The sequence below is a fragment of the Egretta garzetta genome, unplaced genomic scaffold, assembly GCF_000687185.1.
Source record: "Egretta garzetta isolate BGI_Z169 unplaced genomic scaffold, ASM68718v1 scaffold172, whole genome shotgun sequence".
Classification (NCBI taxonomy): Eukaryota; Metazoa; Chordata; class Aves; order Pelecaniformes; family Ardeidae; genus Egretta; species Egretta garzetta.
The window spans coordinates 2023780-2037634 of NW_009258951.1; the positions used below are offsets into that span (position 1 = coordinate 2023780).

The window sequence follows — 13855 nt, forward strand, 5'->3', positions numbered from 1 at the left end:
GGGCTGTGGCGGCACACTGCTGGTGGCGAGGCCGTTGTGCCGCACGGGCTGAGATTTGGCTCATCTGGCACATGTCTGCCCAAACTGCCTCTCTCCTACCAAGGAGGAGGGAGAACCATCCCTTTCTGCATCTTTCTCAGTGTGGAAAGGAATAGCATTTAAATTCATTTTGACTGCAGATTTAACAGTGTCAGCCTGAAGTAAGAGGAATCAAATGCCCCTTTTTATTTTATTTTTGCTTGGCTGTCCGTCTGTCTCTCCCAGTGGTGTTACTTCAGCCTTGCTTTTGCTTGGCCTTGAAGCTGGTCTCTGTGTTGCCCTCCCTGCCCCTGCTCAGACCCTGGGAAGAGCTGCTTGCAGGCTGACACCATTTCACCCGGGTACTCAAAGGGTGGGTGTGGCACCCCGCAAAGTTTGTTGCTTCCAAGGGGGAGAAAGTAAGAGAGGAGTATCTGCTCTTCAACCCTACGTATCAGCACTTGGACATCTAACGGTGTCCGTTTACTTCAGTTGTTACACATTTGCCAGCAAAGTCTGAAGTAATTTGTAGCTTTATTTATGTAATTTATGTATACCTTTACTGCTAGATTGACAGTTTAACCTGTCATTTTCCTAAATCAGTCACCTTACTGGTGCTGTGTTGCAAATAAATTTAAAACTCCACTGACTCGAGCCAACACGCAGGAGTTGCGCAGGAGTTGCACCCTCCCGAGCTCTGCAGTGAGCGCCTGTGCAGGTGTCAGAACCCTGACATCTTGCTTACAGAGCTGCAAAGTTTTATTTCTATCTATAAGATAGAAATAAATTGGCTTATGCTTTGAAGCACATAATGGATTCAGCTGCCAAGTCTAATCCTAATGAAATAACTATTGCCTAAGCATGTAATATCAGACACCTTCCCCTCCACCCAAAAACCAAAGAGAAGATTACCGTTGTGCACTGTTGAGAAGCGATGAAACGCTTGGGTATTTCCTGCAATGGGAAGCTAGTGTTGCTGACAGAGGGTCGTTCGCAATTCCTCTGGCTCTTCACCACATGAGCAGGCAGGAGTGTTCATGTGTAAATCCCACGGACCAAGCAGAGGCTGGAGGAGCAGCTGTGCATCCCAGTTCTAAGACTTAGACCTTCCTCTGCTTTGAACTGGTTTCTTAGCCAGAGACAGCAGCAAATTCCAGGTGACGGTCTCAGTGCTTCTGCTTTTGTTTCTTCTAGAAGAGAGAGAGAAATAGTATTTTTAAAATAAATAGAGGTTTACTTCCTGCTTTTGACCTACTAACAGTCACTATTTTTAAGAGAGTATGTATTTTGTAAGACTGCAACTTTTCTGAGCATAGAGTTGCGCTCCCGTCTACTACCTTTTTGTCTTGTGGTTCTTCAGTGTTATTTTTGTACATGGCCTTATTTCATAAAAACTTTTAAGTGGTTGAAAGAAGTAGTGATTGGTTAGTTTGGAGAAGGTAAGTATATTACTGAACAAAATATTTATACCTTATATGACTTGCAGAGCAGTGCTCTAATTTTTTAAGTTATATACAGCGTATCAACATTGTACGATACATTTTATTAAAAGACTAAATATAGCCAGTTACAATTTAAGTAAACTATATTATTTCAATTTCTTTAGGATGTGCAAAATATAATTTTAGGAGTTGGGCTGCATCTTTTTTTCAATGGGCTTGTACATAATCAGAGAAATATTTCTAGACATCTGTCTTCTATTTACTAATCTGCTACTGAATATCAATCCAGGGGACAGGTAGGAGGGTCATCCATGTGAGTCATCTGACTCTGCCCTTACAGACACATACAGAATTCATAGTATCAGAATACATTTTTCACTCTGTATTTTTACCCTACTCTCTAGTGATTCCATTTGGCACTGTTTCTTCCACGCTGATAACCACAGGAGGTACTTTTTGTGACAGAGTTAGTTATTGTTTATTGCAGTCTGGGCTACTCGGGTCAGGTTTCTGCAGGTGATGACAGAAAAAAGAAAAGAGACTTCACTCCTATCTCGTCTTTTCAGGATGAGTCTTCAAGTCATGAGTGTAACCAGCGCATGATTCTCCTTTATGGCGTTGGTAAGGAGCGTGATGAAGCAAGGCATCAGCTGAAGAAAATTACCAAAGACATCCTCAAAATTCTGAATAAGAAGAGTACTACTGAAATGGGTGGTAAATGCTTTAATGCTACTCTATGGTAGCCTGTATCAAAGATCAGGGGAGCTGTGAGGTTCTCAGCACATTGTCTGGAGCCATGCATGTTCATCACGTAATTTGGCTTTCCTCCCCTTCACTGGGTGAAGTACCGACCAGAGTCCCACAGCACCAAGTGCAATCTGCTGGCCTGCCTTACGGCTGCCCCAGGACAGCAGAGGGCCACTGTGGTTAGGAATCCCTATTTTCTGTTGTAACGACTTGGCTGTAAACACTTGCATTAGGCTAAAGCCTGGAATATGAGATACTGGCCAGTGAGTGATATGTATTCCTTACACTCCTAGTAAAACTGTATGACTGTTTTTCAGTTTTTCTTGGGTGTCACCTTTTTGTGTTGGAATAACCTCAAAGCAGCTTTGATACTGTTATATGCTGTGGCATATATTTGTCCCAAATATAATGGAAAACTGAGGCAAGTAGGGTTTTATGTAGTCATGTGTAAAGCTTATTAAGATTTTTATTGTCTTTTAAATCAGTAATAATGCAAAACTACTAGCGCTCCATTAAATATAAAATGACCAAAATAATTTTTTGTCTGTTAAGTTGGGGATGAAGGGCAAAAAGCCAGGAAGACCAAACAAGAAGCATTTCCGACACTAGAGACTGTATTCACAAAACTACAGCAACTGTCCTATTTTGATCAACATCAGGTGACATCTCAGGTACTTTCCTTGTATAAAATTGTAGCCTTTTGCTTTCTGCTCTAGAGATATCAAATAGGAAGCAAATCTAGATTTTTTTAAAAGTGTTTTGTATGTACCAAGAATTTTCAGTGCACTGCTTCTTCAAAGGCAAGAGAAGAAATGCTGCCTTGGTATTCTAAAATACCTGCTTCAGTAGATATTTGGGTGTTTGGTTGGTTTGTTTGGGGGAGGGGGAATGTTGTTTGTTTTGCAAGAAGCTTTCTGGGTTATTATAGATGTCATGATTTTTAATGAAAAATTTGGAAAAGATTTTACATAAATTTCCATTAACAGGATTGTTTAGGGCTCATTGGTAAATTAGATAGTTGCATATGTACAAGATGTGTTACTGTATCTGTGTTTATGAAGGACAGTGAACTCCTCTGTGGTTTTGTGCAACAAACTGAGTATGTCTCTGAGAAGCTGCTGGATAACACGTTTTGTTCTTTTCTGGATATTAGAATTTATAGTCAACCTTTACTGTTAAAAAGCTGTATCAGTGGCTGACTGGAAAACATAAATAATCTGTTTTAAATGACAAGCCTAGTTTTCCTGGCTAATATTAGGACTTTTAAGTGTGCAAATGGCATAGGATTTTATCACATTGTCAGGTGTTACTGTTTTTATGTACATTTTAATAACCAGAGGCCAACATAAGAAACAAAGTTAAAGAGTTACTAAGTTTGGTACTTAATTTATAAGACATCTTTAGATCTGGTCCTTTGAGTGAATTTATTACATGTTTTGTTTTCAGGATAACATGTTATTAATTATCTGAAAACCATTAAAAAAAATCCCAATACAGTAAGATGAAAAGAAACATGATTTTGCTTCCTCTTTAAAGCAAATTACCCAACAGAATAAAAATCAGTATTGTAGATGTTAAGAACAGTTTGACTCAGCTGTAAAGCAGCGGAACAGCATTTTCTGTGTTGTCAATTTTGAAAATAAAAACAGCGTTATGACTGACTCGCAGGATAGTAGAGTAATAGATATACTCATGCATGAGTTGTTAGCGCTTTTATCTGCAAAATGTTGTCACTTGCTATTGCCATTTATAAAATAGGATTTTTGGAGTGCTAGTGTGTCTGAGAAGCCCTCAGTCATCATATGACTTTTCAACATTTATTTTCATAGATCTCCAGTAACGTTCTCGAACAGATAACTAGTTTTGCCTCAGGAACGTCGTATCATCTTCCCTTGGCTCACCATATACAGCTCATCTTTGATCTCATGGAGCCAGCACTGAATATCAATGGACTTATAGACTTTGCAATACAAGTAAACATTCTTTTTTTTTTTTTTTTTTTGGGAGGTTATGTCAAATAAAGCTGTGATACAGCTTCTGTAAAACCTTAAAAGAACCCAAGACCTGGACTGCAAATTCCCCTGATTTGCTGCCATACACTTTTATCTGTTTCAGTTTCCTGACCTCTGAAACAGTGCCAGATGTTTCCACTTCTGTCTTGCTTTGACAGTGACGGAGAACCAATAGATATGTGTTATTTTTAAAAACTTCAAAATTAATAAAATTCTGGATTATCTTAGCCCATCCTAAAATACTTTGTGCTTCACTGTTTCAGACTGAACCATTATATTACACAGTAAAGCATCTGGGTGCCGTAAATTCCATGTATTTCTGAAGAGTAGTTTTGAGGGATGTTTTTTATGCTTTAAAAGTTTATTTTGCTCCCTCTTTCCGTTGTTTTGTAGTCATTAAGAAATTTCATTTTGTTTGCCATAGTTTTTCCTTAATCTATTTTTTGTACCTATTTTACATGTTTAACTTAGAAGTTAATTTTCAGTTCATTATTTTTGCGTATGTGTTTTCAGCTGCTGAACGAGCTGAGCGTTGTGGAGGCAGAGCTGCTGCTGAAGTCATCCAGCCTGGCAGGAAGCTACACAACAGGGCTGTGCGTCTGCATCGTCGCCGTTCTGCGGCGCTACCACGCCTGCCTCATCCTCAACTCGGAGCAAACCGCACAAGTCTTTGAAGGGTTTGTGGCAACTACAATTTCCCAAAATTTATCTTTGGTGTTCCCTCTTAAGCAAAAAATGTGTTTAGGTTAAGGTAGTGAGACCAACTATTGTACTGCTATTGGAAGGCTGTAAGTGAGCTCAGGTGGCTCACATCTGCAGCCTGCTCCCCACTGCTGGGTGCTGGTGGGACCTGCACGCTTTGTAACTTGGGAAAAGGGGGGAGTCGTGTATCTTGATTTCCTACCCATTCACCGCATTCTGCCCTGAGCTCCCTGAGTGCCTCTGTGTCCTGCCTGGCGCCAGGCAAGCATACAGGTGACACCAAACTTCACATGAGCCCTGTCAGCTGGTAGATGCAAGGTCTGTCATCACGTTGCCCAGCTAATGGTGGGGTTTATATGATATGTAACAATACGATACACCTTTGTAAGGTGCTTGGAACAAACTCAGAATGGTTTTACTTTTGCAGGTTGTGCGGGGTGGTAAAGCACGTCGTTAATCCCTCAGAGTGTTCCTCCCCAGAAAGGTGTATTTTAGCTTACCTCTATGATCTGTACGTGTCCTGTAGTCACCTGAGAAGCAAGTTTGGAGACCTCTTCAGGTGGGTGGTAATGGGATTTTTTGCACCACTCCCTAGACTGTAGACTGATGCAGACTGCCTTGGTTTCAGTTTAGTTTGCCTTCCCTGGAAAATACGCTGTTGCCTTTGCTGCTTTACCTTCACTGAAGCAATTCTCTTGCCCGTGCCAGCGTGGCAGCACAGTGCATTGTCCTGAGCCTGTGAAGTCCTCGCGCTGTGCCAGTACCTGCTGTGGAGGAGCAGAGGTTTGAGCCCTCCTTGCAGCGCTGTGGCTAGCTTAGTGGGTTGCTGCAGCAAGCAGTGCTCGCAGGCAGCGAGCAGGCCTGGGGTGAGAGAAGCGGGGACCAACAGCATCAGGCCGGCTGCCGAGGCAGCTGCGCTGCGCAGCATCGGACCCCTCCCCACACACCTTTGCTGTCACAGACTGTGATGTGACTGATTCGGTTTCTATAATGCATTAGCAAATTGGCTGTAATACATACAATGTTGGATGGAAAATAAAATCTTAGCTGACGCAGCTGTAATATTCTATTATATTTTCTTTGATGTGGGAAGAGGCACAAACATGTTTGAGTTTGTGAAGTTTTATGCTCGAATGTTCAGTTCCTTGATTTTTAAATTAAAAAAAATGTTTTAGGTACTCATATGCTGTATTTTTGCCTCTTACTTTTTAAAGGGGGAGTGGATACCTTTCATATGCAAATATACATCTTGTGAGAGTTACAAACCACTTCAGTTACTGTTTCCCCTCCTAGTTTATATACCTAGTTTTGGTTTGCGCATTTCGGATTTGTGGTTTCGTTTCATAGGGAGCAGGAAAAGAGTTCTCAGTATTAATATTTTAATAGGTTTACAAATACGTGGGAACAGTACCATTAATATGAGAAACACTAGGAAAAAGAAATACAAAATACAGAAGAACTACAGAAGTGTCTTAACTGTATGTTCATTTTTTGACTTAAAACCAAAAGTTCAGTAACACAATAAAATCTATTTTTATTAATACTAACCTACAATAGTAAATCAAAACATCATCTAGTAACACAGAGATAGTTAAGGTATTAAATCATGTATTAAATATGCCCTATACAGCATTTGATTTGAAGCCCTTTTTTCAGACGAGTGGAGATAGAAATTCTCTGAAAACTAGAAATAAAATTTATATATGCATTTTTTAAACATTTGTGTATAGGTTATAATAGTGCCACACTTGTTTTCTTCTTGGTTTTCTTGCTACAGTTGAAACAAAACCAAGACCAGTTGTCTGTACACAGCAACTTTTTTAGCTCCTTTTTAGCATGCTGTAAGTCAAGCTGTTTCTCTGTAAGTCAGTTTGAAGTGACAATGAAGTACAGTTAATAAATGTTGAAATTTAGAGACTTACCTTCCTTATATTGCAGTGCTTCGAAATGGCTTCTACTATCATCTGCAGTATTTCTCATGACTGGGTTTTACTGAGTGAGCTGCATATTTTGGTTTAGTGTGCTTGGTATATTTAGTTGCGTTCACTAAACTTCCTATTTTAAATCATTCCTTCCCTTCTTTAATCTTCTGACCACTCCCCCAGCTTTACTTCTTGTGCAAGTACAGTTTCAGAGGCTGCTTTGCTCACATACTCAGTATTGTATTGTTTGGGTTTTGGACCCTTCTTTGTGACCCATGGCGTAAGTGTAGGTAAATGCTGTGATGACAAAGTATCAGGGTCGTATATGTGCCCAGGATGCTGGTACATGAGAGTCCATTTAAATAGTGCCTGATGTTTGAGGTATGGGGTATTTGTTTTCCACTGGTTGGTTTTCTTTCTTTGCTGTTACACTGGCTATTAGAGCAAAGGGTTAACATCAGGCCTTATCCTTCTTGGAGATTAATTATCCTGCTAATGATCTCTTGCTCCTGCCCTGGAGCATCCCTACCAGCAGCAGCTGGTGTACAGAGGCTGTGCAGTAACAGGGTGTCCCCAGGGGTCCCCTCCAACCCTGAGTCCAGGCACTGCTGCGCACATCATGCTCCTTCCTCAGGTCACAAATGCCTTACAGGCAGCACAGTGCTTCCTCTGTCTTTTCATGCTGGGGCCAGTGGAGTTCTAAAAAATTCCAAAGGTTTCATGTATTTGGAGTTAATTTCAATTAGTAGATTTTTTTTTTTTTTTCCAGTAATGAGGAAGTCTTCCCAGCTGGGATAAGTAGTGAAGTTTGTCCGTATGGATATTGTTTCCAGCTGTGGTATAAAACCCAATGCTTGAGACAAATGCTCCTTGGAACATTTTGTGTGTGAAATTTGCATTCTTCACTAACATCTCTTTCCCCTGAAGAAAGCCAATTAACATGCAGGTATTCCTAGCCTGGAACATTTCTCAACCTTTTGTCATAATTGTTAATGTTAAAATATGACCTTTAAGTATCTTTTCCCTGTTTACTGATTTCATCTTTCACAAAGTTGTCTGTTATGTCACATTATTACCAAACGTAGAGTTTTTAATTTAGATAATTTTTCTCAATTTTCCTTAATTAATTCTGCTTACCACGACTGCAGTTCACTGTGCCATAACACATAAAGAGGGGGAGTAGTATTATGAAGCACTGTTATCGTTCATGGAGAGGCATCTGATGCTCCAGAAAGTTATTGCTAGTGAGGACTGAATGTGTGGTCCTTATCCAGCTGCTCACAATTTCAGTTACAGAAATGTCATAGAAGCAATTTGGAAACTTGAGACTTTATTTGCAGGAAAACTTGAATGAAATTGATGTATCAGCCTTATTTTCTGGTAGATGCTCCTTATCAAAAATAAGTTTGAAAGTGTGTGCAGAAAGGTAACCAAACTAGGATTTTCTAATCCCACATGGTATGTTCAACAGTATCTCTGCAAAGTATGCTTTTTGGCAACTCTCTCTTTTTTTTTTTTTTGGTCTTCAGTAGTGCCTGTTCTAAGGTGAAGCAAACGATATACAGCAACGTTCAGCCTTCAAATTCCAATTTACTCTGGGACCCAGAGTTCATGCTAGATTTTCTTGAGAATCCTTCTGCTCACAGTATTAACTACTCAATGCTGGGCAAGATCCTGAGCGATAATGCAGCCAACCGCTACAGCTTTGTCTGCAATGCACTAATGAATGTGTGCATGGGGCACCAAGATGCAGGAAGGTAAGGCAAACCATGCTGGAGTCGGAACTGGATGGAGTTTTACATGGTATATATGAGGTTTCCTTTCGCCTTTTTGTTTTGTGTCTTTTTTGCAATTGTTTTCATTCATTGCTCTTTCTGGTTGCTGAAAATGTATTGAGTAATTTTTTTCTGAGTTATTTCATTAAATCCATCTCCATAATCTAATAGAAGGGAGTAACAAGTAGAAAGAACTCACTCTAAGACAGACAGTAAGCTTTTTGTATCAGCAGTTGTGCAGTTTCAGACAGAACAGCTCAGCACAATCTTTCGTCCTTAGAAGCCTGTAAATGAGAGAAGGTTCTGCATTAGGTCATTTCCTTCTTCTGATGCAATCAGTGTTTAATTTATTACATGTGCAATTTATTAATTATGGAATTCGTCATTATAGGTAATATATAGATTTTTTCCAAAAATATTTTTTACAAAGTATCAAGAGTTGTATCAGATAGAAGCTACTAGAGCTGCAACAGCCGTCAGTTATATTTTAAGAATAGCTTGGACCTCATGGTGCACAGTTCAAGTCTATCTCCAGTGATTAGAGTTAGGGCTGAGATCTGCACTTCAACAGGTTGTCCAGCACTGTCTTACTGTGGTTGTCTTCTGACACCAGCAGGAGCTGGCTCCTGCACAGTCAGGTGGAGCTTTGGTCTGATCCAGCATGACACTTCTTGGGTCTTAAGTCTATGTTAGATCTTTTTAGATGATCTTAAGGTACTGATAAGAAGTGTAGTGAAGAAGCCTTGCCAGTAAAACAGCTTGACATCAGCGTCAGGGTTTTACTCTGACAGTATGTTTTCATTAGTAATTCACATGTTCTTCTCTCCGTTGCTTCCTCCTTCCAGTGTGTAAACACGTGAACTCTGCCTTCTTGTGCAAATGTAGTGCTGCAGTGTTGAAACTGTTTTACCCTGGTTTTCCATTCTGCAGAGTCTGTGATGCAGGGTTAAATGGACACTGACGGACACTGATTATTTTTGATCTAGCCTTTACCTCTGCCCCCAGCTCCTTTATTCCTCTTACACAGTCAAAACCACCAGAACTTGGTGTTCTGTTCCAATTCTGTTCCAATTTTTATTAAGAAATTCTTGGTTTTGATAGTGAGGCCTAGATGCAGCAGTAGCTGACAGTGTCTTTTAAGGTTGCTGACAGATCACAAAACTCAAGGAAATTGTGGATTTTTATTTTTCCTTTACTTTTCTGATTGACTCCTGCCCAAAGTGTGTGCAATTCCTGTGTCCTTCTCTCTGTCCCCAGTCATCTCTGAAATGTCCAGAGGAGGTCACAAAAACGGTCAGAGGGCTGGAACACCTCTCCTGTGAAGAAAGCTGAGAGTTGGGGTTATTCTGTCTGGAGAAGAGAAGGATTTGGGGGAGACCTTCTTGTGGCCTTTCAATATATAAAGGGGACTTATGAGAAAGATGGAGAGAGACTTTTTACCAAGGCCTGTAGTGACAGGACAAGGGGCAACAGTTTCAAACTGGCAGAGGGCAGATTTAACTTGGACATAAGAAAGACATGTTTTACAATGAGAGTTGTGAGACGCTGGAACAGGTTGCCCAGGGAAGTTGTAGATGCCCTGTCCCTAGAAGTGTTCAAGGTCAGGTTGGACAGGGCTCAGAGCAACCTGATCAAGTGGAAGGTGTCCCTGCCCATGGCAGGGGGTTGAATTAGATGACGTTTAAATGTCCCTTCCAACCCAAACCATTCTGTGAAATGTGGGGCATCCTTGGCAGAGCAGAGCAGCTGAGAGGAAGCGATTTTGTAAGAGCAACAAAGGGGAACATCTAAATGTGGCCAAACGAGTTTCACTGTGGAACAGAGAAAAAATAACTTGCACTGGGATGAGTCAACTCTGCTCTGTTTTTTTTTTAAATGTTACATAACTCTGAATCATACACCGAATCACACATTACACAGTATGCCATCTATGAAGTAAAATTCATTAATGCCAATCGCTTTTGTGACTCTCCTCCCTCCTAAACAGTAGTGCTAGCTTGGCACAGGGAGGGAGGGCTCCTGCAGTGAGAAGTCACTGGTGACCTGGGGGCTGGGGAGTTGTTCACCACACACACCGCTTTCCCGTGGCATTTTTGCATGAGGGTGGAGCTACTGTTCATGCGGCGGCACTGAGGAAAGGCCAGAGTGTGTCCCTGTAGAGAGGGGCAGGTCATCTGTCATGGTGGGCTGCAGGCAGCAGGGGTTTGGGTGTTCCATCCCTCTTCCTGGCCAGCTCAGCACAGGTAGGGAAGCTGATACGAACACGGGTGGTACAAAAGTAGGGTTTTACACAGAATAAAGGCCTTGTGCTACTGTAGATTGAATGGATGCAAGTTTTGGGGTCCAAGTCGCATACTGAGTTTTTTCCAGATGCTTCAGTTCTCCACAGCTGGGTAACACTGCGTTAGATGTACAACGGCATAAATCACATTTGGACATAAACCCCCACCTTAAGTAAGGAAACACCAGCTCTTCTGCCAAGCACTGATCTGCTTTGACCTAAATATTCATTGTTTACAAAATATCTTGCGTCTGTATTAGTTTTTCTCTTCTTTCCTAGGATTAATGACATAGCAAACCTTTGCGCAGAGCTGACGGCATGCTGCACGGTGCTTAGCTCAGAGTGGTTAGGGGTCGTAAAAGCTCTTTGCTGCTCTTCAAATCATGTCTGGGGTTTCAATGATCTTCTCTGCAGTGTGGATGTAAGTTCAATATCTTCTGAAGTACCTGTTAAGTCTATTTCCTTAGGGTGTGCTTGGAAGTATAGTAACGTTTCCGTTCAATACAAAATGCTGAGCACAAATTTAGTTCTTGTATCCATTTGAGTTTTCAAGGCTTTTAATGAGATTCCTGATTGATTTTTATTCTTTCCTACATCTTCAGTGTTAATGTAGAATTTGGGCAGTGCTTAGAGTTTTCTCTTTGTAGGTTTGGTTTTTTTTCTTTATTACGGAATGATACGGAATATCAGAGGTACTCTTTGAAAGGAGCAGGCATGTCTGTATGCTTTTTCTAAAATGCTGATGGATATGCAAATAACTCTCTCTATTTTCAAGACCCTGTTTTTGTGCTGGCTCTTAGACTGTAGAAGGGGTGGTACACTTCGCTGTTCCTTACTCAGCTGGTGTAAGTTACCATAGTCCTGTTTAGTCACCGTAATCCTGCTGATTTTGTTATTCAATATCTGATTCCACATATTTATCTATAGTTTGATTACATATGACTTTAGGAACAGATTGAAGCTATGTACATTGGGGACATGTTCTTGTTCTGAAGCTAAGGAATAAGTACTGATATTATCTGGTTTTATAGAATGATAAAATTTTCTCTGGTTTTTATAAGACTGATGTTTTTTATTTCAGAATTAATTTGTGGTATTTGAAATAGGTGTTTGTTAAAATTAAGTTAAGAGCTATTAGTATTTGCCATGAAGTGTTGGGGAATGCATTAAAATGTTGAGACAGATGCTTATGTGTAAACTTTTTACTGTTTATTCTTCTCGTTAATTCCTTAATAATTGTGGTGGTGGTATGTGCACTGTTATGTGAAGCTTTGCAATGTTTTTCCTTCAAGGTGAGTGACCTGTCATTCCACGATTCCTTGGCCACTTTCATTGCTATATTGATCGCCCGGCAGTGCTTTTCTCTGGAAGATGTAGTTCAGCATGTTGCACTGCCTTCTCTTCTTGCAGCTGGTAAGAAAATACCAAGAGAAAAACTTAAAATGAAAAACTTAATACTTCTTTAGAAATCTCCATTGATTGAATAAGTAGTGTGTTCTGAACTGCATCTTGTACGGAGCGCCACCTATGGTGCATTGCAGCGTGTACGTCCCTGCAGTTCCCAAAAGGAGCGACACCATTAGATCGGAGAACCCACACGTGACAAGTGGTATCAGAGTTGCTGACAGTGCACTGTCCCTTTCTGTTGTGCAGTTTCAACTTCTGCTCACGACTCCTTTCTGCCCTGTGCTATGTGTTCAAATGTCTGCCAGACCTGCTCAGATTGTGCATTTCCTTCTGGCATCAGTCTGCCTGATGTTGGCATTTTCTCTCTGAGCTCATTGTCTTTGCCTCCAGCCCTGGAATACTGTAGCTATGGTCCTCTTTGTTGGACACTTGACACATTTCTTTTAATTTTCTGCTTCGATTTGTGTTTCTTATTTCTGCTTTGACTGTCAAAAGCCATTTTAACCATATATTCTTTCCTGACGTGAATTATGTCTCTTGCTTACCAAAAATCGTACTATTCTTCCCCATTTTTTAATGACTCAAGGCCATAAATGCTGATTTCTATTGATGAAATGATTATATTCCCATGTAAAATGGGGCTGTGAGGTAGAATGTTTCCAGGCCTACCACTGGGACTTGTGAGGTCCTGAGCAGATGCCTTATGTCCACATCCCATCTTCCGTAGCCTGTGGAGATCCAGATGCCGAGCCTGGGGCGAGGATGACCTGTCGGCTACTCCTGCACCTCTTCAGGACACCCCAGGTCTGCCTCTTTCCCCAGGGAACAGGTAAGTTGCTTGCTGTGTGGTCCTTTCATTTCAGAAAGTGAACCCAGATAGTTTTTGATGGCTTCAGATTTCATGTGTGAAAATATCCATAGTACAAGTAGAAATAATAGCCTGTTTAAAATTGTGTTTCACATAAAACTCAGCCATGTTAATGTTACATCTTGAAAAAGAAAATTAAGTTTTAACACAGCATCTGTCTACACTTCAGCAAAGAGGAATTAATTTAGAAGAACTGTTCTGTCCTGATAGTTCCCATTTTGTTTTGGAATTTAATTAAAGTAGTCATGTGAGCCTGGGACCTATTAATACTGGTTTTGTGCCAGTGCTGCTGTTTGCAATGGTGGTACATACCACAGTCCCCACCTTCCTTCGTACTGAGGACTGTTGGGGCAGTGGCAGCTCCCATAGTGGGTCATCTCGCAGCAATACAGAAACTAATAGGGATACACATCATGTGGTTCGGTAGCCTTGCATGTAAATTGAAATTAAATGTGATGGGGTATAATAAAGCATCTAGTCCAACAGAAGACACATGAGGAAATTAGTTCTCAGAACATATTAATGTAGTTCTCTTTCCTTTTAAATGTAAACACTCTGTGGTCTGACCTGTGCATGTTTGCCACAGAGCGGAAGACGAAGGAAAAGGGCAAGGAACAAGCACATAACTATTAAACCAGACTGGAAATAACCTGTGTTTTGACTTAAAAGTATTTCAGCAAA

The 13855-nt window shown here is 40.7% G+C and overlaps 2 protein-coding genes across 2 annotated transcripts in view; one reads left to right on the forward strand and one right to left on the reverse strand.

Annotated features, from left to right (window-relative positions):
- The window catches only part of P2RY12 (purinergic receptor P2Y12), an 8729-nt gene extending 1800 nt beyond the window's left edge, over positions 1–6929 (reverse strand). Inside the window, exons 1-3 of the mRNA XM_035889998.1 lie at positions 6844–6929; positions 5422–5688; positions 931–1208 (exon numbers count right to left, since the gene is read on the reverse strand). The gene's annotated coding sequence lies outside the window, so the exon portion shown is untranslated. The remainder of the gene's footprint in view (positions 1–930; positions 1209–5421; positions 5689–6843) is intronic.
- Positions 1–13855, forward strand: part of MED12L (mediator complex subunit 12L) — a 143844-nt gene that overhangs the window by 97007 nt on the left and 32982 nt on the right. The window contains exons 16-24 of the mRNA XM_035890039.1: positions 2027–2174; positions 2760–2878; positions 4037–4180; positions 4733–4896; positions 5349–5480; positions 8373–8600; positions 11179–11320; positions 12192–12312; positions 13034–13135. Coding sequence (XP_035745932.1) covers positions 2027–2174; positions 2760–2878; positions 4037–4180; positions 4733–4896; positions 5349–5480; positions 8373–8600; positions 11179–11320; positions 12192–12312; positions 13034–13135 — 1300 coding nt within the window. The remainder of the gene's footprint in view (positions 1–2026; positions 2175–2759; positions 2879–4036; positions 4181–4732; positions 4897–5348; positions 5481–8372; positions 8601–11178; positions 11321–12191; positions 12313–13033; positions 13136–13855) is intronic.